Below are 22,114 nucleotides of genomic sequence, written 5' to 3'. Positions count from 1 at the left end.
CTAAACAAGTCCTTCCAGTCTTCCGCCTCCTCCCCCACAGTTTTAATCAAAATAGAGAAGAAGAAAAAAGGCAGAAAACAGCAAGAGAGAGGAACCAAAGGAAAATTCAAATAGTCGCAGTTTCGCCAGGGCCATCAAGAGGTGGTATCATGTTTCATAGTTTCCTCCCATGGAAAAAAGGGTTTCCGTCCATAGCAGAAAGATATATATATATATATATATAAAAGGGCGGACCTGTTCTAAGGTACGGAGAGAGGTTGAGGGCTGCTAACACATATAAAAAAAACAATCAAGACACACAAAAAAAAAAGAGCCCCAAACGATGTGTATCCGTCGTGACGGTAGATTCCAATGCTATTCAAACTCCAAGGCGCCCGTGCGAGGTATGTAACAGTGTGCAAAAAAGTGTGTGAGTGTGAGTGTGAGTGTGGTGGTATGCGTGTGTATAGAAAGTGCCATTGTTGAGTAGCTTGGCCCCATATGTTCAGTCCAGCCCTTGACTCCTTGCGTATGATGTAAATTGGTGAACCGGGTTGATTTGATGACTCCTCTGCAGGGTCTAAACGTTCGGTGTGCTTTCGTGAATTCGTTTGCCAAGTGGGTTGCGTAGGCTGTTTCCTAACAACCTATTTCAGCTAGATGAAGACCCGCTCTCCGAGCTTTGGACTGAGACTTCAGACTCGGAGCTGTTGCTTCGTTCACGTCGAATCGGGCTCGCCCCCTGTTGTATGGCATCGCTGTAACTTGGGACGGGATCTTGGGGGAGGGCGGGTTGGCCATGTCCTGCAGGCCTTATTGTTGCCGAAGACTCACCCCTGCTGCGAGTCACGACATGGATCAGAGGAGCGTTTTCATCCTCGCTGTCGGTGCTGTATCGGCGATTGCGATTCTGGGTATAGGTTGGACTTGAATAATCGGGCGGCGGGTTGGTGGCGTCCTCGAGGTGGAGCTGAAGCGGGTTGCCGTCGAAATGCTGTTCGTGCGCAGGGTGTGTGCTGCTGCTAGCCTCACCACCTTCGTCGGATGGCACGAGCTGGGCAAGCGAGATGTCGGTTGGACTCCTGACGGGACCGGGGCTGGTGGGAGGGAGAACCCTGAAATTTCCGCTGCGTGATCGTCCGTGCTGTACGTTGAGATCATTCTCGCCAACTCTAACGCTGTATGGCGTGCCGCTGACGGAGTGTCGATGAGCCCGGCCTTGCGCAGAGGTAAAGCCATCCTTGGTGCCGGTCTCTAGAAGAATGCTGCCTTGCTCAGAGCCGTACGGGGGCGGGGGAGCCAGGCTGCCAGTGACAGGGGCCAGACCCCATTTCTTGACATTTGCCTCGATGAAGACGAAACCGGATTGACCAAAGTTGACGTGAACTGTCGCGGGCCCGTTGGCTCCGATGGCAGGGAAGAAGTTTTGAGACTTTAAGCCATGAACCACCTCCTCGAGCTTCTTGCCGTTTCGTGTGAAGAAGATGACACCCGTTCGCGGTCTGTAGCCGACGCCGATAACATCGCCAGTGACAATCTGGGGGCCATACGGGGTTCGGCTGAATGGCTGGTTGTAGTGTCGTGAGCCGTTTGAATGGTAGGCAACGGAGTACTTGTGGAAGCCTATCGTGGTTGTTAGAACTCCGGTGTCGCAAGGCAGCGCCATCATTGGAACAGCGGGGAAAACTCACCAGGCAGTCTAAAGAGAGGGTATGGCTTGGTGGCCATACCGATAGCAACAAGCGTGTTCTCGGGCTTTTCGTAGATCTTGGCCTCCCAGTAGTAGACGTCGTTTTGCTTGGGCACGGGCAGGTTGCTCATGACGGTGCATTCGGAATCGAAAAACTCAATCTCGGTTCGGGCCTGGACGAAGCAATTTGCAATTTCCAGCTCGGGCTCAAACTCCCAGGCCGACACGCCCTTTTCCTGGATGGCTAGGTATTGCGAGAGCGAAATATCGGTTTGCGCAGACTCTGGAGGGTTCGCAGTGACGAATGCTACAATTCCACGGTCAGTATGTCGGCTACGCTGCGCAGATGGCTCGGTGTACCTTTGGCCCTCAGATATTCCGTCCTGGACATGTCGTCCATGTTCTCCAAGGCCTCGGCCTCTTCCCTCGCAAACGCCTGTTCGTCATCGTATTCACCCGGTCGGCCGATGCGATCGAGAATGATTCGGCCGGAGCCAGCGCACCCCGACGCCCAGAAGATGAAGATGACGAGGAAGATGAGGACGATGGAGCCAAAGGAAGACACCAGGCCGATGATGACGCCCGTCAAGGCCGAAGATGGTGACGTCGTCATTGTGATGGAGTGCTTTTGGAATCAAGAGCCAGCCGAAGCGATGGAACAAGGCAAGAATCTAGCATTCGCTCGCAGCGAAAAGAGGGAAAAAAGAGAGACTCCGAGGAGTCAAAGGACGGGACGGCGCCTCCGCCGCGACGGTCGCGGCGCTGCGAGTTGTCGACGGGCGTGTGGTGAGGAGGCTGCGGGGGATGATGCTGCTCCAAAGCCGGATCTGCAGTCGATTGCGCGGAATGTCGAGGCGTAGACGCAGCAACCAAAAAGTCTCGAGTCGTCGCTCGTGCGGTTCTAGCAAGCAAGGGGAAAAAAGAACAAGAAAAAAGAAAAAAGAAGTTCTCTCGGTCGGACCGTTCCGGAGCAGCCGCTGCCAGAGGGCGAAATAAAGTACGGACCTGGAGTGGAGGGTTGATGGAAAGGTTGCGTTTGGGCGGACACGGACGGCGGTGCGTCGCCACAGGCTGGAGGGAGAGGCGAACGACTCGGGAGATAGCGCTGTAGTGAGTGAGTGAGCCGGAGCCAGGCTGTACTGTAGCGAACAGAATAGCGCAGCGCAGCGCAGCGGATTACTCGTGCTAGCGGCAGGTGTACACACGACTGGACAGCAGCTAGCAGGGACTAGAGCGGCAGCGAGCAGCGAGTGGCACAGCTAAACAGCCCAACTGGCGCTTGGCTCCCGCAGGGGCCCAGAACCGCTAAAGTGAGAGCCCGTGAGGGAATTGAGGAGATGGATGACGATGTACGAGTAGGAGGAGAGGCAGACGACAGAAAAGAGTAGAGAGAGAAAAAAGGGATTGGAGCAGAAACAAATGGAGGAGATGAAGCCGAAAAGGGGAAATTGTGTGTAGACAAAGGAGATTGCGTCAAGCAGAGATCCAAAAAGGAAGAAGAACAAGAACAAGAACAAGACAAAAAAGAATTGATGCTGAGGACTGGATGGGCGCTTGTCTTCCCTGGAACGATCCCCCCAGGGCTACGGTAGAAGGACAGAGACGACAAGAAAATGTGTCCCAGCTGGGCAAAGGCCAACTGGAGGAGAGCTCAAGCTAAGCCGGGATCGAAAGAAGAAACGCAGCGCGAAGAGGCTGGGTTTGAAGAGGCAAATCTGTGGGGCCGCAGGTTGCAAGTTGTGGAATCTGGAATGTCAGGCCATGGAGAAGAGCGGGCATTGTCTGGAGGGAGGTACTGGGGACCCGGGCGATGCATTTGCACGCGGCAGGGAGATACGTGCCGTGTTCAATGCGTCAGATAGTGGTTTATATGGACTAATCGTGAAAGCATCTATCAGCTTAGCGGGGAAGAGTAAGTCGCTTGTGCCGCGCCAGACCCCCGACAAATCGGTACTCGATACCTTCTCCTGCGGGTGCCTTGGCATCGGTGCTAGCGGCCTGTGTGACGCAATGCGGATGACAGCCTCGTGAGCAACAAAAACAGCCGTGCATTGAACTGAGCATCTCATGCATAGAAAACATCCAGTTGATGCTCATCTTCGTCCTCATCACGCATCGTCGCATATGAAACTCCAAGCGCGGCGTCTCGCAATGCTCATACCAAAAACACCTACAAGTACAATCCAATCCAAAGCGACCTTCAAAACCTCGTACCCCTTCGGACGATCCGGGCGCCTAATCCAAAGCCAAAAAACAAAACCACCCCTGTAGTTTCACCCTCACAGCCCGCGAGTTTCAAGCCCGTCCTGTCCTGTCAATGCACCTCCTGCTCCCCCAGAGGGGTAGGTCCAACGCTTATGCTTATGCGTGCCGTCGTTATCTTCACCCGTGCAATTCTTTCAGGGTTCTAAATTGATCCGGTCCAGGGATTAGTTGGACTGCTATTCATAGGTAGCAAATCATAGGTAGCCGCGTCCTCCATCAACATCACACACAGGTACTACTACCAGCGCAACAATGGAAATAACAAGACTATAAACAAATAAATAAGCGCCATACTGTAAATAAACTCTCTACGCCAAACGCGTCCAGACGCGAACTGCAAGGGACGGGACGCCGGACTTGCTCTTGTTCCTGTTCCTGTTCCTGTTCCTGTTCCTGTTCCTGAGGACCCCCAATCTCCGCGTACACGTAAGACTGGAGTTGTAGTCGTAAAGCACTAGTACGATACGAAATCCCATCGGTTCACCAGCCACGCGGAATGTTACTGTAAGCATAACGTGAGAGCAAGAGTCATTGAAGCAAAAGTGTTCCTACAACCCATTGTCAAAAGGAATTGAAAGGGAATTGAAGGGACATCTAGCTGCACATCTCAAAATAAGTCAAGGGAGCAAATGGCAACAGGAATCAAGGGCTCAATATTGGAAAGAAAAAAAAGAGTCAGATATCGAATACCATTATATTCATACGACAATAAACTATCGACCATTGCATACTTCATGTCCCATTGCGTTTAATAACATCTACACACAACCCTCCCTCATACCGTACATCTCATCTCATCTTCATATCTACGTGCCTGCATAACAAAACAGAGAGTAACAAAAAGACACTGAATACCGCCTCCATCCCAAGTCCTCATCAAAAACCCAAATAGCCCGCGTGAAAACCCAATAAAAAGACCAAGCGCTTTACAAAAAAGGAAAAAGCGAGTCAGCCCCTTTACACATCGGTATTCTCATCCGTATTTCCACGTCGGTATCCGCTCTTGCTGCGCCTCGCCCTACGCTCCTCTCTCTCCCTCCGCCGCTGCTCCTTGAGCTCCGGCATGGGGTGGTGGTAGCTCTTGGTGCCGACCTCGCTCTCCTCCTCGGGGATGCTGCTCTCGCCCAGCGTCGTCGAGTCGCCCGTGCCGCTGCCCGAGAGCAGGCTCTCGCTCAGCTGGCTGTTGGTCACCGCGCCCGCCGCCCTCTGGTATCCAAAGTCCCGCTGGGCAACCCTGTTGGCGGCCCGCAGCTTTCGGGCCTCGGCACGCTCCCGCTCCGCCTCCTTGCTCTCTCTCCGGTCAGCGGTCGAGTACACCTTTCGGATGCCGCCGCTCTTGGGCGTCGACTTGGGGGGAGCAGACGTCTTGGGAGGTGGCTCCGAGGTGGGCGTGGGTTCCTGGTTCGCGAGCAGTTCTGACGTGGCGCCGACCGAAGACTCCGCCGCGTTCGTGGATCCTTCCCACTCAGAGCCTTCGGCCTCCTTGTTGATTCCGCCAACGCGAGCCGCCTTTTCGTGACGGTAGCTGCGCAGGTGCTTCTTGGCCTCGCGCTCCGCCTTGTCGTCCTGGACGCCCTCAAACGCAGTAGTCTCCGTCGATTTGCCCTTCTCGCCGCGTCGCTTTCTGCGTTCGGCTTCGCGGGCCTCCTTCTTCTTCTTGCGCTTCTCGCGGGCGAAGATGTCACTGGCGCCCGCCGTAATGCCAGTCAGGTACGTGCTGTCCGTGATTGCGGTTCTCCGGTCATCATCGTCGTCGTCGTATCGCTTGTAAACGCTGCCGCCTCCCAGATCAGTCGACTCGGTGGCTCCAGACAGAACCGTGCCGTTGGGTCCCCTGCGACGCAGAACCGTAGACTTGTAGTCGTCCCAATCGTCATCCTTGAAGACAATGCCGCCGTTCTTGGCGTAGAAGAAGAACCAGATGCCAGTGGCGACAAAGGCGATGCCGATGAGCGCGAAGAGGAAGAAGAAGCCGACGTTGTTGATGTCGTGAGGGTCGAGCACGCCCTTGGATGGATCATTGGTTCGCTTGGCGAGTCGGGCAAAGACGCGGGCTCCCTGGAGGAGAGGCCCATCTGCTGGGAACTTGTCCGTGTCGATGACATTGACGGTCGCCGTGCCGGTAAGGCCTTGGTCGGCACTCACCACCGCCGGCGCCATGTTGGAATGCGGATTGTCTTTCCGGCAAGCACTCAAAGATGCGCGAGCAGCTCACGTTCAGCCTCGATAATGCCGCTTTAATCCAGCAGAAAGGGGGGGATGCTTTGTCAGTGCGCAAGATGCCGCAACTATATCCCACCGGATCAAAAACAGTAAACAACTAGAACAATCGTTCAACCCCCGGAATTTGAGGTTGAAGAGTTGGGGGGGGGGGAAACACTAGCGAAAACAAGAGGTGCAGATGGGCAGAATGTGCGGCGGGAAGTGCTTACCGGGGGGCGCGCTGTTGTTCCTACAGAAACCGCAAAAAATACCGTGGCTGGGGGGTTGCAGCGCTAGAACCAATCAAACTGATGATCGCTGCATGCAATACGGCCTCACTAAACAGCGTATTCTACCCGTTTGATGTATAAGTTGTTTATTTTTCTAAAAAGTTTATTACTATTACACCAACAATCAAATGTATCCAGCAGCCTTATCAACATCCCCCAACTTCTTTAACCCAACCAGTACCTCTTGTGTGTTTCTCTTCAAAGTTCCCAATCGGGATGGACGCACACCCAAGTAAATACCCTGACCCAGCAACGCCCCACCCCCGTCGATCGATCCAATCATGCATCCACCTTTACTTCTAGTGGAGGGCCTTGTGGGACTCGAGATCTGAGCTGTAAAGGTGTCACGGCGTTTGCCTTACACAAGAGCATCAGAACACGCTCATCGTAGTAGTGATACAGCAAGTGTTCTTCTTTTCTCGCTGCTTGCTTTGCCTATTCTTGTTCTTGTTGTTGTACTTGCTTGCTTGTTCTTGTGCTTGTGCTTGTGCTCGTGCTCGTGCTCGTGTTCGTGCTACTACTTTGCAAAACAGCCTCAGCCTCGATGGAAACGTGCATCACAAAAGGATCGTACTGTGATCCACACTGCTACGTGGAGGCTTCTCAGCTCTTCCGCTTGATTCACCGCCTGGCTCCCTGCATAAACCTGGATGGAGTTTATTGCTTGATTCATGCCGTTATAGTCACTCGTGGTGTAAGCGGAATTCAGGTAGACGGCTGCTAGAGGCCGTTTATTAGATATAAAAATAAAACCAAATACATGCTTCGATAACAAAAAGAAAATACACATTTCATCGTATAAAAAGAAGAGGAAGAAGAAAAAGAAAAAAAAAGACAAGGAAATCAATGCTTTTGGTTCGTCATCAGGTCATGAAAGAATCGTCAAGCCAATCCCTCCAGCAGCGCATGCTATCCAAACACCCCCCCGCTCCGTAATCTAAAAAACCACCATACGATACATACCACATCATCGCCTTTCCCTGCAGCATCGTGTCTATCCATTGTATCACGTCCTCCTCGAGCCATGCGTGCATGTACCTCCCTCCTCGCATTTATGCGTGCTAGCCCACAAGGGTAAGCCGTGAGGGGTATCAGAGTCTGGCTCCGGTGCACGTGGCCGCAAATCACAGCTCTCTCTCTTCCCCCCCGGAGGGAGGAAGCAGAAGAGGTTTGTGTGTCTCGGAGGGGAAAGGAGCCGGAGCACGGGGAGTAAAATAGCATGCCAGTTGAGAATCAAAGAGCCCCTCGTGTACGGCAGAGGGAGTGAAGGGGGTGTGAACCCCCGTTGCTCGTACATTCTATCGCTTTCGAAACATTGATGAGAAAATGAATAAATCAGACAATTCGATAATTTCCTCCTCTTAACACAAAGTGCCGCTATAGTAGTAGACTGAGAAATTGCCAAACCCGAATAGTAAAATAAAAGGCATTGGCCACAAAGTGCCAGATCCAAAAAAAAAAAAAAAAAAAGGTGTGGATCGGGAGGGAGGCCGGCTGTGTTCGAGCGTCGTTAAATCCAGGCCCGAAAGAAGAATTAAACACAGCCCTCCTGATAGACGACGCCATCTCCCAAACGGCAAGGCTGGGGGAGTCAGACCAGCTTCCTCCCTGCCCGCCCCAATCCATTCTCGATTATCCCACCGACACTTCTTTGCAGACTGTGCGGCGCTCAAAGCAAAAGCTGAGTATGCAAAAGGAAAATAAATGAAGAGATGAAGAATGAAACGAAAAGGAAATGAAAACCCATACACGTGTACCAAGATCCGCCTAGTAGAAAGCACACAATATCCTTCCCATCGCCAACTTTTTTGGGGGTATCAGAAAGTTTTGCTGCCATGGAATGGCGGCAGGGTATATCAACCACCAAGACAAGCGCTGGATGTGAGGGAGAAGAGAAGAGAAGAAGAAGAAATGTCGTAAACTGATAGAAATGGAAGAAGAGATGGAGAAACAGAGATGAAAAAAAAAAAATAGATAAATATCATTCAGTCGGTCTTCGAGAAAGAAGCAAAACCAGTGGCCTCAACATCGTTTGTATGTCATCAACATCGAGAAAAGACAAAAAAAGCACTTTTCATCATGGTATAAGTCGTGAGTTTAGCTTCGTAAATTTTTGAACATGGTTCGTCATTTTTGGTCGTCAACATTAATAAAAGTTGGAGGCAGCAAGGGATGGGTCGTAGGGAGCATGTTCATAAGTGACGGGCTCATATTGCTCATATTGCTCAAAAGGTTCGTACGGAGCTTGCTCGTATGGGGCGTGCTCGTATGGAACATGCTCGTATGGGGCATGTTCGTACGGGGCGTGGATCGGAGCGTGGATCGGAGCGTAGATGCGGCTGTGGGCATCGGATTGGCTGGCTGCGCGAGAGCGGTGCGGCAGCGCCTTGCGGTCCATGCGAGAGCTGCGTGCATCGTCAAGCTGGTAGACGGTGCTCTCCTTGTCGCTGCCAGCACGAGAAGCGCCGTGCATTCCTGAGCCAGGTCCGGCCCCGGCTCCTCGGTTGCTGCTAAAGGTAATCTCGCCTCCGTCGCACTCGATCTGGGCGCCGGGGACCTTGACGACCGCTTGGCCGGAGACTTTGATGGTGAAGTCGTCATTGTTGTGGGCTGCCGAGGATTGTGTTGTGAGGCCGGTGGTGTGGCTGCTTCGCTTGTAGTCGCTCTCGTCATGGCTACCGCTGCTCCTGGTGGACCGGCTGCTGGCCAGCTCTCCGCGCTTGGATGCCTTGCGCAGAGTCTCAGCCGTCAAGGGCATTGGCGCTCCTCCGCTCACGTCCTCTTGGTATCGCAAAGCATCAAAGTACCTGCCATCTTCTTCGAGGCTGACGCCGCCAGACTCCCCGGGGCCAGGTCCGTACATGGACGCACGGCGGCCCCGGTTGCCGGCGGGAACAATGTCGTAGCCGTGCTGATCATAGGCGACGGAGCTGCTGCGTCGAGGTCGAGCGAGGGCAGTACGGCGCTGGTTGGGAGAGACCTCCTGATAGAGGTCCACCTCGCCACCCAGGAAGTCGTCCTCGTCAAAGGCCTGCTGGTCCACAAAGCCCACAGACCGGCGGTGCGATGGCGGCGGCCGCTGGTGGCCCTGTCGAGACAGCGGACGCTCACGGAGCTGGTGGTCTCGCATGTGCTCCCGCGGTGCCTCGCGCAGTGGCTCACGCATTTGTTCGCGCATTGATTCACGCGGTGGCTCGCGGGCAGCCGGAGGAGGTTTGTAGGCACCCGAAGTTGGCCTTGCTGATTGAGTACGCTTGAGAGCAAACTCGGAAGGCGGCAACTTCTTGCGCTCTTCCAACGGTGGCGGCGCCTTCTTGGCACGCGAAGAACGGCGGGGAACCTTTTGATGCTGCTCTTCCTCATAGTCGTCATACTTTTCATTAAAGTAGCCTATGGCCTCGGGAGGAGAGCCAAAGCCCATGGCAGAAGCAGGCCGGCCGCCACCGTCGAACCGATGTCTGAGATGCTCTCCCGGAGGCGGCGGTCCCATGGGGCTGGGGCCATCAAAGAAGGGAGGCGGGCCCATGCCCATGGGGGACTGAGGCGGCGGCATGCCAGGGTGCATTGGGGGGCCGCCAGGAAACATGTGAGGAGGCGGCGGGAAGTTGCCCATGCCAAACGCCCCAGGAGGAGGGGGAAGGGGAGCGTGAGGCCCAGGCCAGCCCATGTCCAGAGGGGGCCGTGGGGGCTGTCCGGCGTAGTAGCTCGCCGGACGGGATTTGGCACGAGGCCGGCCAGAGGCAGCAGGCTGCTGGAGCTGCTGAGCCTGCTGAACTCCATATGCGGCGGGATCTTCGAACTGGCCTCTTCGGTAGGCACCCTGAGAGACGACGGGCTGAGAGGCAGCATGCTTGGGGGGGCCGGGCCGGGTCTTCTTGGGGCCCCTGGGGTCTCTCAGGTCTCTCGGGTCTCTTGGGTCTCTGGGCTCTCTGAGGTCTCTGAGGTCTCTATCCTTGGGCTGGGGCCGGGGCCTTCTGCGGTCGTCGTCGTCTTCCCTAGGTCTCCTCTCGCGTCTCTGGCGATCATCTCGACCAAGGGCCCTGTGGTCGCGAGGGGGACGAGAATCCTGAGGGGGGCGACGGTGGTCTCGGTCCTTGTGCAGTGGGCGTCTATGCTCAACGGGAACGGGCCTTGTCCGGTTCCTGGTGGGTGCGGGCGTGCTGTCAGAGTCGGACAGGCTGCTGCTGCTCGAGGCCGTCTCGTCATCGGAGTCGGACTCTGGCATTCTGGGCTTGCCGGTGTTGGATCGCTCACGCTCAGGGCTTCTGGCGGCTGCTGACCTGGCGTATCGGCGGGTGCTCTCGACGCCGATGGTGCTGCCAATGTCCTCGTCAACGTCCTCCACGTAGCCTACCATGGACGGAGCCGGAGCTGGAGGCATTGTGTATGAGTAAGAAGTGTGAATGCCCCGAGAAGAGCAGATGAATGATGAAAGTTCAGTTGTAAAGAAGTAAAAGAAGCCGCGCTAAGGCGGGGGGGGGATTCGAGTTCGTTCGAGTCGCTGTTGCGCGAGAAGCCGGTCAGCATCCAAAGGCGGGCGTCTAGGCAGCGACAAGCTCGGTGGGCAATCAGGCGGTGGGCAGAGGGACAGTCGGATCGATTAGCGCCGGGCGTGAATTGGATTCGAACGAGCTGTCTGTCTGTAAGGCGTGAGAGGTGAAGGTGAAGGTGAATGAGACGAAGATGAGATGAGACGCAACCCCTCATTCACAGCGATGGGCCAGGATAATAAGGGATCGATGAACCCCAGCAAACAGAAATTTTTCGTCGTCTTTGCAAAAAAAAAAAAAACGAGTCTTTGTCAACTGCAAGACCAACGGACAGCGCAGTAGCGGCTGCGTCGAGGTTTTAATCGCCCGTCGTCGCTGATCCAATGGCCGCAAAGTGTGTGCAGAGCAGGCAGAGCGCTACGAGGACAAGGGCGGGAATTGAGGGGTGCGAAGGTTCGGGTTTGTGTGAGGTGGGCATGGGGGTGGGCAGAGGGGGGGTGGTGTAGGGAGGGGTAGCAGGGTTTAGCAGGGTAGCAGGGGGTGCTGTAGGGGCTAATGCGCTGTCGCTGCACTGGATCTGGCGCTGTGTGTCAGTGTGCGAGGCACTGTGGAGAGGAAGTCGGGTGGGTTGATGGTTGATCCCGGGTTGAACCAATATTGACGGGATTGATGTGAATGGAAGAATCAATGCTTGTTGTACGAGTACGGACTCCGAAAAGGGGGAGAGGCAAGAGAGGGAGAGAAGAAGAAACACTTTGCTTTTTGGGCAGCGAGCGTCTGTGCGAGGCGACGTGACGCGATGCAAGGGAGAGCTGGACTCGATGGACGAGGGAGAGAGATTTGGACTGATGCAAGCCGCTGTTGATGAGAGAAGCACTGGGCAGATGGTGGTGTGGTTTCGTTTCTGGCGGCCTTGGAGTAGCACAACCGGGACACAATATCGCGCGACACTTGACGGCATGCCTGGACGTCCGCATGCACGGTCGAGCACATTCGACTTGATGGCTCCTTTACAAATTACTTGTATCTCGACAGTCATCTATTTGGCTTTGGTGCCATACCCGTCCGTACATGGCCTGGATGTCTCCCGAATGGTCTAGACGGCGGGATATCCCTCTTCCCCCACATGATGGATGGCTGGATACTGTACTTGTAAGCTCCAGACACACTCACCAGCCGTTGAGCCAGTCCCAGTCCCGCGAAAGCTGCACAGTGCATCGGCAGCTAACGGCCGCCTGACCCTCTCTAGTTGCTCCTTGGGTCGTCTCAACGACAGGCCGAGGGCGGAGGTGCCGCACCACCGTCGAGAAAGGACTGCGATAGCGAAACTGGCGAATTGGGGGCGGCGAGACGAGGGAAAAGACGAGCTTGCAAGGGTTGTTGTTGTTTTTTGGGGGGTTTGAGACGGAGCTTGTGAGCAGCTTTCGGAGAGGGGGGAGAGAGTTCTTGAGAGTTCAAAGGAATCGAATCTACGCGAAGCACAAAGAAACGACGTCGTATGTTGACGTCGTAGGGTGAATGTGATGCCAGAGCGCCGGGGCTGGTGTTGGTGTTACAACAAGCGCTCGCCAAAGGACAACAACAACAATCCACAACAATAATAGCACCTTGAAATGTCTTATGCAATCCCATCCATCCATGCAAAATAGAAACAAGACGTTCGAGCAGGGATCCTAGACGCTGGCTGCTGCGTTAGCCGTCTTCAAAGACAGCATTCTCGACGGATAAAAATAAAACCATGCATTCCCAATGACGAATCGCCGCCGTTGCTCGTCTCATCCATCCCATCCGTCTTGGCTCTGGCTGGCATTTTCTTCGTCGTCGTCGTCGTCAGTCAGTCAGTCAGTCAGTCAGACTTCCGTCCTTGTCGGGAATCAGCCCAGCCCAACCTGGAAGTTCAGTTCAAAGCTGTTGTCAAGCTCAAGCAACGACGTCACCATTCCCGCCTGTTCGGACCAGGGTTCATGTTGGGTTGACGACGGGCTTCCAATTTTCCATTTCCAAATTCCCTTCCCACCCGTGTGGAAACACAAGCAAAACCATCAAACTAGTGCGCGCCGGGTAGAGCCGCGGCGAATGGCTGAGAGCCAAAGAATCGCCAGGGAAAAAAAAACATCCATCAAATTAGCAGGAAAAGCACTCACGCCCAACTGTGGAGATGGCGGCTCGTCTCTGCCCGTTGTTGGCGCCCCCCGCCACCTTTTGGGATCCATGGGAGAGTCAGATCAGCCTCTCGACGGGAGTTGTGAAACACGCGCTGAAACTCTACAGCACTTTGGTGTACAACAAGCCTTTTTACTAACCGTAGACACCAGACATTTTATCCTGAATCTCGCCACCGTGGGGGGGGGGGGGGGGGGGGAGACTTGACAGCTCAACGGTCACCGTTGGACAGCAGAACCTGGTCCCAAAACCTGCCAGCGAACGATGAAAATTTTCAACCTTGTCCAGCCTCGCCCAGTCCAACGAAACTGGTGACAGCCTCGAAGAAACTAACGACACGCCACGGTCGCAATGACAATGAGCCAGAGCAAAAAAAAAATTAAAAATTGTTTGGGGGCTTATAAGAGCCTGAGCAGGGGGTACAACAAAGTGCGCAGAGCCATCCATACCTATACACATACGCCTCTCCCAACTTCTTGAGAAATTTGCTTGATTACGACTGCTACCACCACCATAATAAACTGCTACCATTTGCCTACACACATTTTCTCTCTCTCTTGCTTTTTTGGTATGTCGGCTTTCTGCCCAACAAATTGCTCTTAGGGCCTTGATTGGGTATCAACCGCAAAGGACCTGACGATAATTTCCCGTCTTTGCCTCCCGACGCCCGTTGAGGCGAAAAAAGCAAGATGAAAAAAAATCTCATCACTCAGACAAAGATGATCTGCAGAAATCCAGTGACGGTTTTAAAACAAAATCGCAAAATGGTTGTGAGCTTCCATGTCTGGCCCCGGACTGTTGGTGCGCGGTAAAATAAAATAAAATAAAAATACCATGGCGCAAGACAGACAAGAACAGCAACATGGGGGGGAGGGGAGAGGGGAGAGGGAAAAAGGCGTCCGGGGGGCGCATGCGGATGCTCCGTTCCAACTGCCAGCTCACAACCGGCCCCAGTTTTGGCATTGAGGCCCAATCGTCGCCGGTTGCCGCCATGCAGGCTGGACGTGCCATCGGCTGTTTGATAGGACAGGCTGATGCCTTGGTTGCTTGGCTTTCCCCTCCTCCTCTCGTGCTCTGCTGCTCCGAGTCACGCCTCTATCTCGGGCCAAAGTCTCTCGTCTCTCGTCTCTCGTCTCTCGTCCCAGCCTCTCTGCCTGCCTGCTCAGCCGATGACTCGAAATGCCTCCATCGCTTGGGTTATAGCGCGCAAAGCTCATGCATGATCGACCGGCCGGTGCACGCCCCCCCTCGTCCGTCCACAGTTTGTGAGGCTTCCGAGTCCACACTCTGCTGCTGCTGCCGGCAGACCCTCTCCTTGTCCTTGTCCTTGTGCTCGCTCCTCCTTCTGCTAGTCAGCACAGCCTGCGGTGCTCATCTTCATCATCTTCATCCCTCGAGCTTTGTTCCTCTGCGTGCATCGCATCCTCCGTACTCGTATCTGATGGCCCGGCCCCACCCCCGGGCCCCCGTCTTTTTGCCTGTCTCGGCTCCCGGCCTCTTCCCGTATTACTTGACCTCCACACCAACCCCGACCGTCTGCTTGGTGCTTGATGCTTTTGGATATTGACAGCATCTCTAGCGTTTACGGCTCGTTTATCTTGCTCTAGACTGGCGCCAGTAGTACTGTTTCGTCCAGCTCGTCCGCATGTCCGTATTTGAAGATCCTCGATAGCCAACGCCAGATATCAACCCGCGAATATAACAAAAGAGGTGATTGCAATTTAAAAGCAAGAAAACACCAGCGTTAACAAATAACTTACACATGGAGGACCCTTCTCCGCCAAACTACATATCGGCCACCACCTCCACCAGCCAAACCCAAACCCGCAACCATCATACCGTCCCACCGCGGCTGTCTCGCCAGATTTCCCACGATGTAGCGTGAGATATAATACCGCGCTACCCGTGACACACAATCCAAAAATCCCGTGATCAAAAAAAAAACTGAAATCAATCCGCGTCAAAATCGGTAGGCCTTGTCGTCTTGATTGGTGGGACCCTCCCCGAGCACACAGCCTTTTTCCGTTGTTGGGCGTGGTGTAGCTTCAACCAAGATTTCCAGTTTTTACATTTCTCTTCTTCTCTGTTCGATGTGCGGCGTTACACAACGAGGCGAATTCCAAGACTTTCTTCAACGACGTGGCTCGGGAGTGGCAACGACTTGTCCAACTGCTCACAGCTTTCCTACCTGTTTTTGTCTTGAATTGTTGTCTTCTTTGTCTCACAGTGAGTGATTGAAATAGCATACACACATGTAGTGTAAAGAAATGTCGGCCTTGCTGCAGCCACTACGGATTTAGACACACGCCCCTCAACTTCTTCTTGTTCTTCTCCTTTCTTCGATGTTATCTGTGCTATGATGGCGTGTGTTTGGGAAGTTGGTTGTTTCAGATGACATATAATTTGGTAAACCTGTATGTGTATGCCGCCATTGGCGCATATCCACCACTAGACATGTTGGGGGCCGTCTGTATGCTCGGATGTGCATCCAAGAATGAACATTTGAGCTTATACTACGCATGCTTGAAGCAGGGAAGCCCATGCTGCTTGTTTTTTATCAGACGTACATGTAGCCAGTCGGACATGCGTACACGGTGGAAAAGTGATGCTATGGGACCTTTCTGCATGCAGTCACTCTTATCATATGCCGTCAATTTATTCCAAAGACAGCAGCAAACCGGTGTACGAGTATGTCGACGAATTTCATGTCAGCATCTCCATCTATCACTGAAAGAATGTCAGACTCCGTAGGAATACATGTCATCTGCATCCGGTCCTTCTCAGAGATTCATGCTTGTAAGACAACATATTCTTGCTGTTGTCAAAAAAGATCACCTTCCAGAGACATATTGAGTCCAATCACGGACGTGAGGGCGAAGGATTCTGATCACATGCAGTGCAGGTGAGAGGAAACGAGGCGTTTCAATGCCGTGCAAACGTGAATACATGTAGGATATAAAACCCTTGTTGATGCATATTGGTCATATACTATTTACGATCTATCTACTAGAGCGATCTAAAGCAAACAGCTGATTGATGGCAAACAATGGCCGGCTTCCAGATGCTGTAAGAGATGCAGTTGATATATCTCAGTCCAGCTCCCAACCAACCAGGACAGCTCTTGACCGCCTTTTGTGCGCACAACAAAGGCCGGCTCCATAATAGTTATATAAAATCCTGCAATTGTCATGTCCGTTGATGCTGCTGCATGTCCAATCCAGCCTCTCTGCCTTTGAGAAATCTAATGCCGCTGGGGGACGGGTGGTTTGGATCCTTTGGGTCTTCATGCGGTGGCTGTGAGAGAGTGGGAGAGGCGGGTTTGCTTATCACCGGCATGACATAAGCAAACTGCATCGCTGATTGCTTTTTTTCTGTCTGTCTGGAGATATTCAAGTTGGACGTCAGCGATGGCGATGGGATACAAGGTGCAGAGCGTTCAAGTGCTCGGATGCAGACAAGCGCCCGTAGCCTTGATAACATGCATCCACATTGCGCTCAATTCTCTCCGTCTTTTCGTTGAATAGAATCTTCACAAAAAAAAAAAATAGGATAGGTTTTTTTTATTTTGAATTTGATTTTTTATTTAATTTATTTGTGAATATGCTAGTGGTAAATGTCCATTCCCAAACTCCCTGTTCATAACGAGTTGCTTTGGAGACGGTGCCACTCGGGAAGCACGCTCCGGGTATCATTATCCTCCGAGATTTTTTTTTTCCCAAGTGTTGAAAGAGACGTTGATCATAAAATATCAATGCGGCTATTATTTCTTGTTTTTCTTTCTTTTCTTTTTTTTGTTCCTTTTTGTTGTTGTTGTTTTCTTAACCAAAATGGACAGTTTCATCAAATTCTCATGATGAGGGGTCCACGGCAATCTCCAAGTCCGACACGACCGGCCGGTGGTCCGACACGCGGATCTGGTCGTCATAGACATTCTCCAGCACGCTAAACGTCTTGACGACTGCGGTGCGAGGCTCCTGGATGAAGAGAAAGTCGATGCGCTGCGGCCACTCGTTGGGCTCGCCAAAGCTGGTGTAAGTCAGGCTGTTCCCGTGGTGCCTGTCCGCGGGCAGCAGATCCGACAGGTCGGACATGCCAGACCCCGGCGCCGTCATGAGGCGGTAGGCCACGTCATCGGGCGTGCTGTTGAAGTCGCCGCCGATGAGCACAGCCGCGTTGTTGTTGCCCTGGCTCCAGTCGCGGGCGTACTGCATCAGCTGCTCGGCGCTGTGCTTGCGGGCCTTTGCGTACTTGTAGTCAAAGTGCGTGCTCATGACGACGACCCTGGTGCCGGTCACCTTGTGCGAGAACTCGCCCATGGTGACGACGCGCTTGTGAGGGGCGCCCCAGCCAAACGACGGCTTCTCGGGCGTCGTGCTCAGCCACCGCGTCTGCGAGCGCTCCAGGAACCAGACGTCGGACCGGTAGAAGACGGGGGAGAACTCGCCCTTTTTCTTGCCGTCCTCGCGGCCCCGGCCAATGTACGCCCATCGGGGGCCGAGCCCGGCCTGGATGTCCTCGAGCTGGTTGTGGAGGGCCTCCTGGAGGCAGAGAAAGGCATTTTCCTGGCCGGCGGTGATGAAGCTGATTTCGTTGACGAGCCTGGAGCCTCGCTCGTCCCACAGCTTCTCGCCCTTGACCGGACTCGAAGTGGCGTATCGGATGTTGAACGTCACCATCCGCAGAGGAATGGTAGGGCTTAGGTTGGTCACGTCCATCCTGGTGGGCTCGTAGTCCAGATCCTGTGCCTTGTTGCTAAACTCGAGGCCGCTGTCCCGGCGAGCAGCTGCGTCAAACCAAGCCTCGAACGAATCGCCCTGCAAGAAGAAGAGCGTGGTGCTCCAAGTGACGAGAGCGCAGAGCAGTACGAAGCCAACAATGGCAGAGCGAAGCATCTTGGACGACAGCACTGCTCGGGGGCAGAATTTCAATCTCGAGGTCACCATAAACATGAACCTTTATTGAGATGGGCGAAACAATGCTGCACCGCCTGGGGCGAGCCTCTCTTTTTTAAAGCTCTTTGTGTCCGGATTTTCTCTTGTCGTCGCCTCAACGGATCCGGAAGCTGGAGGCGATCAATCGGAATTGACTTGTTCGTCACGTGGGGGTGAGCTCTTTGAAATGTGCGGAATACGCGGAGCAGCAAAAGGCCGAAACGGGCAGTCGATGAAGCGAGCGGGCGAAGCTCCGGAATTAAGTGAGGAGAAGCTCGGCGACTGAGTCAAGGACAAGGAATGAAGCTGGGAGATGCTGAGCGCCACGATGCAGTTTGAGGATGCTAAATCGATGAGCAGAAGAGAAACAGAATGATGAATAGAGAGAGAGATAGAAATGACGGTCAAATGCCAATGCAGGCTGGTTGACTAAAGGTGGAAGCCGGTTGGGTCTATCATCCGGATATCCGGAGGGTGTCTTTGGCTTTATGTAATGAGCCGCTGACTGTGATGCTGCAGACATGCACGATGGTACAATCCCGTGCGGGCCGAAGAAAGAAAAAAAAAAAGACAGGTCTCTTGGCGCCCAAAAGCCTTGCATGTTAAGCGACTAGGACTGCGACAGCGACTACGTAGGACGCAAGGATGGTAATTGCTAAGCCCTCCCGTGTATTTCGATTCCCAGCCAGAACTGGAGATGCCCTTATCGGAGTCTGGGAATGCGAACACCCGATAGGCTATCTGGGGTAAGGAAACGTGGGTACGCGTACCCCGAATGTAATCGTAAGATGCGGCCGACCATGCAATTGCCTATGTCGATGCTTACAGGGCGCGTCGTTTTCGTTTGCGCATGCCAAGATGCCAATGGGCCACTCTTGTCCTCAGTCCGGCACGTCTCAAGCCGAAGACGCAGGGGATGCACGTGAAGGAAGGGAGAGGATGAATGATGTAAGCCAACTCGAATAGTAGCAGGAATCCGTGGTTTCTGGTGGTTGTACAAACGGCGATGGTATGCAGATCCAAGTGAAATGCGAATGGAAGTGCTACCTCCTATTACCATGCAGTATGTAATGTCGATTACGGTAATACAGTAATCATGCGACAAGTGACGCTCAATCTGGATAATGGTCAAAGCGACATCGTACTCCGAATGTAGATACGCAATTGCCGCGCAAGCCCCAATTTACTGAAAAAGCAGCAGCGCACTCCTGTCGTATTCACTGCTCAGCCAGGAGAACAGCAATAAGACGTCCAAGCGAAGAAAGACAAAATAATGCTGACAGCTGTTTACCGCATGCAATCTAGTTGATCGCATGGTGCTCCGTCTCCTTATATATCGTATATTCTACACAGGATACGGACTGCAGAGCAATACGATGCAAGACAAAAGAAAAACCAACAACAACAACAAAAAAGAAAAGTCGGGACACGGAGATTTTCAAGCTAAACTGCGACTCAACGGCAGCCGAAAGGGCCGACATGGCGTCATTGGCAGAAAAAGGGCTGGGAGCAAGTTCGGAATTGGGAGCACCGCAGCAAGCGCGGGATTTCCAGCAGGGGTTTGAGGCTCCATGGAGAAGGGACAAGAGAAGAGGGGAAAAGATGAATAAGAGGCCATGAGGGAATCAAACGAGGGCATCAGGTGCTTGGGTCACGGCCTGGGCTTGGCGGGCAGGGATACGGGAGCAGAGACATTTGTCTGCCGGGATTTAGTCTCGATGTTAACAAGAGGAGAAATGCAACAAGGGGGACTTGGAGGTTGCATGTTTTCCTGCTGGATATATTAATTCTGGTCGCCCGAGAGCTGTGAATCTATGAGGCCCAGTCTGGAGAGTCTAGTAGCATGATCACGACGACTCATGGCCCGACTGGTGTATTTTTTTTTCCTGGTCATGCTTCCCCTTGTTGTGCGTTCGCCAGGATGCCAGAAACCGCTCAAACACAAGAAGTGTGCTTCTTGTCGCCCTGTTTCTATGACGCGTAGAGGACCTTTTTTTGAGTGAATTTCTCATGCTGGGCCCCGTCACGTTGAGGTACTGCGAGCACGGTCTGGAATCACGTATCAGCAGCAGAGGGTCTCATGAGAATCAAATTCTTTCAATCCTCTCGTCTCGGGAGGGGGGTTCGCAGCCATTATCTAGACGGGAAACACAGACAAGACGCACAGAAGCCGGGCAACCGTTCTATATTGGGATGTGGCACATCTTTTCTGTCAATCTTCTCGAGTCAACATTCCATTTTCACAGAAACTGGCTTTTTGCGCCTCTCCGTTGCCCGCACTAACCAACTTGCCCGTGAAAAGCTGAGCTGACCGAACCGGGGCGCCAATAATGGAAACGAGCACAATCCATCGAGCGCCATCGTGCTCAGCTCGACGGCCGCATTCGTCGCCTGGGAGAGGCTGGAGCAAATCAGCAGACGCAGACGATCCGGCCCACCGTAGCTGAGGAGAGCATAGTTAGTTTTTGGCACTTGGCGGGTGTCTTGGAAATCCTAGAGTTCTTGTTAGAGCCAATCCCGTGTGTCCGGAAACGGCAAGTCTGTGTTGCCAACGGGACGGGCATCTTGAATTACATGTGCCCTTGGTATACACGTACAAAAAAGTTGCTGGATTCCGGTATCCCGACAGAGACAGATACAGTAACTTCATATCCAGTATGACGACGATGACGAGCCCCAGCCGAAGCTCCCGTTCCGCGCCGTTGGCTAGCTTTAACGGCGTTCCATTTTTATCCTTTGCCCGGTTCGCTTTCTCTTGCTGGATAAACTGCCCGTACTATCCAAAAATGGCGAGCCCTTGATCGACGAGGCGAAAACTGCAAACGCTCGTCCTTTTTTAGGCGCCACGCGCGGGCAAGCACCCATCATGCAAGGAACCATGCAGTGATCGTTTGCATTCCAGCATGCATCGTCCAAGGAACAAGGAACTCGATCGATGCAAATCATGCAGGCGGTTGAATTCCACGCTGCTCGGGGGGGGTGGGCGTGACCGTGACCCAGGTCTCAAAACAACCCACCAGATGGCGGGGACAGAAGCAAGAAACGAGATAGCATCATCCTCATCCTGTTCACCGCAGAAACGAGTCATCTGGTTTCCCCCCTCTGGCTCGAGATGGTGTGCCCTAGTCTCAGCTTACGAGAATTGCAGAGCAAGCTCCAGTCCCAAAGAGCCTCCGAGAACTGAACCCTTGCAGCTTTCCCGTTAGTCTCTCTCCTCCCCGCGTCTTTGTTTCTCAAGTCATTTGGGAGTGGGCTCTGAACACGGGCCGCTCATTCGCCGCCTTCTAACCACCATCCTGGAATGCTCATGGACCACCATGGCTTGCGACTATTTGCCCATGGCCACGGCGGGAAATGCCTTGATGCGGCCAGATAATGGCTCTCTCTCTTCGTCTTCGCCCTTCGTCTCTCATGACTTAGACTTGGACCGCCATCATCACCGGTTTGTGAGAACTGATACAGGCGGCTCTCGGCTGTCACACTCGGTGGGCCCAGCCCCAGACGCCTCTCCCATAGGCCTCCTTCACGTGGGCGCAGCTCTCTCATCTACCGCTTGCTGATGACCATCAAAGCACCTCACAAGGCCAAGCCGGAGCCGTGCGGCCCCCCCTGTCTCTGCCCATCACGGGCTGCATTGGTGACGTTTTAGAACGCACCAGCTCTTGGCTATCGAGCCCGTTTATTGTCTATTGCGGCAGAAGAAGAGGGGCGTCGCATTGAATTTTGTCTTGTCTTGTCCAGTCGGCTTAGCCGCTGCCTTGCAATCTGATTGCATATATATCTGCGGCTTATCTCGCTGCCTCGCCAGGCTCACTTGACTGGTTACCTTACCTACACACCCTTGAGGCTTCTTTTGATATTCCGGACCAGCTTCTCTGGTTCTCCGTGCAGGATCGCTTTTTTTTCAGTGGCTGTTCAGCCCTTTACCGTCGGAGGTGCCGCCAATATTGAACCCACCGGCCTTCTTTGCTCCCTCTCTTCATTCTTTGTCCTAACTCGTGAATCTCATCAAGGGAAAGGGAAACTATTCGTTTATGCTCAGAGATTGGACCTGTCATAATTCCTCTCCCCCCGTCTGAGTCATCCAATAAGGTGGCGTTTTGA

At 53.5% G+C, this 22,114-nt stretch overlaps 5 protein-coding genes across 5 annotated transcripts; all 5 read right to left on the bottom strand.

Annotated features, from left to right (window-relative positions):
* Window positions 1–631: 631 nt before the first annotated feature.
* On the bottom strand, window positions 632–2,282 carry Triagg1_2007 (uncharacterized protein; the record flags this gene model as incomplete). Its single annotated transcript, XM_062896141.1, has 3 exons — window positions 632–1,602; window positions 1,671–1,976; window positions 2,030–2,282. 3 exons carry the CDS (start codon window positions 2,280–2,282, stop codon window positions 632–634), a joined length of 1,530 nt encoding a protein of 509 aa, XP_062758863.1.
* A 2,609-nt stretch (window positions 2,283–4,891) lies between these two features.
* Window positions 4,892–6,094, bottom strand: Triagg1_2006 (uncharacterized protein; the record flags this gene model as incomplete). The annotated part of the gene is made up of 1 exon (XM_062896140.1): window positions 4,892–6,094. One exon carries the CDS (start codon window positions 6,092–6,094, stop codon window positions 4,892–4,894), a length of 1,203 nt encoding a protein of 400 aa, XP_062758862.1.
* Window positions 6,095–8,572: 2,478 nt separating this feature from the next.
* Triagg1_2005 (uncharacterized protein) lies at window positions 8,573–10,807 on the bottom strand (the record flags this gene model as incomplete). The annotated part of the gene is made up of 1 exon (XM_062896139.1): window positions 8,573–10,807. One exon carries the CDS (start codon window positions 10,805–10,807, stop codon window positions 8,573–8,575), a length of 2,235 nt encoding a protein of 744 aa, XP_062758861.1.
* A 467-nt stretch (window positions 10,808–11,274) lies between these two features.
* Window positions 11,275–12,044, bottom strand: Triagg1_2004 (uncharacterized protein; the record flags this gene model as incomplete). The annotated part of the gene is made up of 2 exons (XM_062896138.1): window positions 11,275–11,924; window positions 11,978–12,044. The coding sequence occupies 2 exons, from the start codon at window positions 12,042–12,044 to the stop codon at window positions 11,275–11,277; spliced, it is 717 nt and encodes a 238-aa protein (XP_062758860.1).
* A 4,883-nt stretch (window positions 12,045–16,927) lies between these two features.
* On the bottom strand, window positions 16,928–17,971 carry Triagg1_2003 (uncharacterized protein; the record flags this gene model as incomplete). The annotated part of the gene is made up of 1 exon (XM_062896137.1): window positions 16,928–17,971. The coding sequence occupies one exon, from the start codon at window positions 17,969–17,971 to the stop codon at window positions 16,928–16,930; it is 1,044 nt and encodes a 347-aa protein (XP_062758859.1).
* Between the last annotated feature and the right edge of the window lie 4,143 nt (window positions 17,972–22,114).

This window comes from Trichoderma aggressivum (assembly GCF_033847375.1).
Source record: "Trichoderma aggressivum f. europaeum strain CBS 100526 chromosome Unknown scaffold_005, whole genome shotgun sequence".
Lineage (NCBI taxonomy): Eukaryota > Fungi > Ascomycota > Sordariomycetes > Hypocreales > Hypocreaceae > Trichoderma > Trichoderma aggressivum.
The sequence above is the reverse complement of the archived record's forward strand: the minus strand, read 5'-3'. Positions and strand labels throughout refer to the sequence as shown.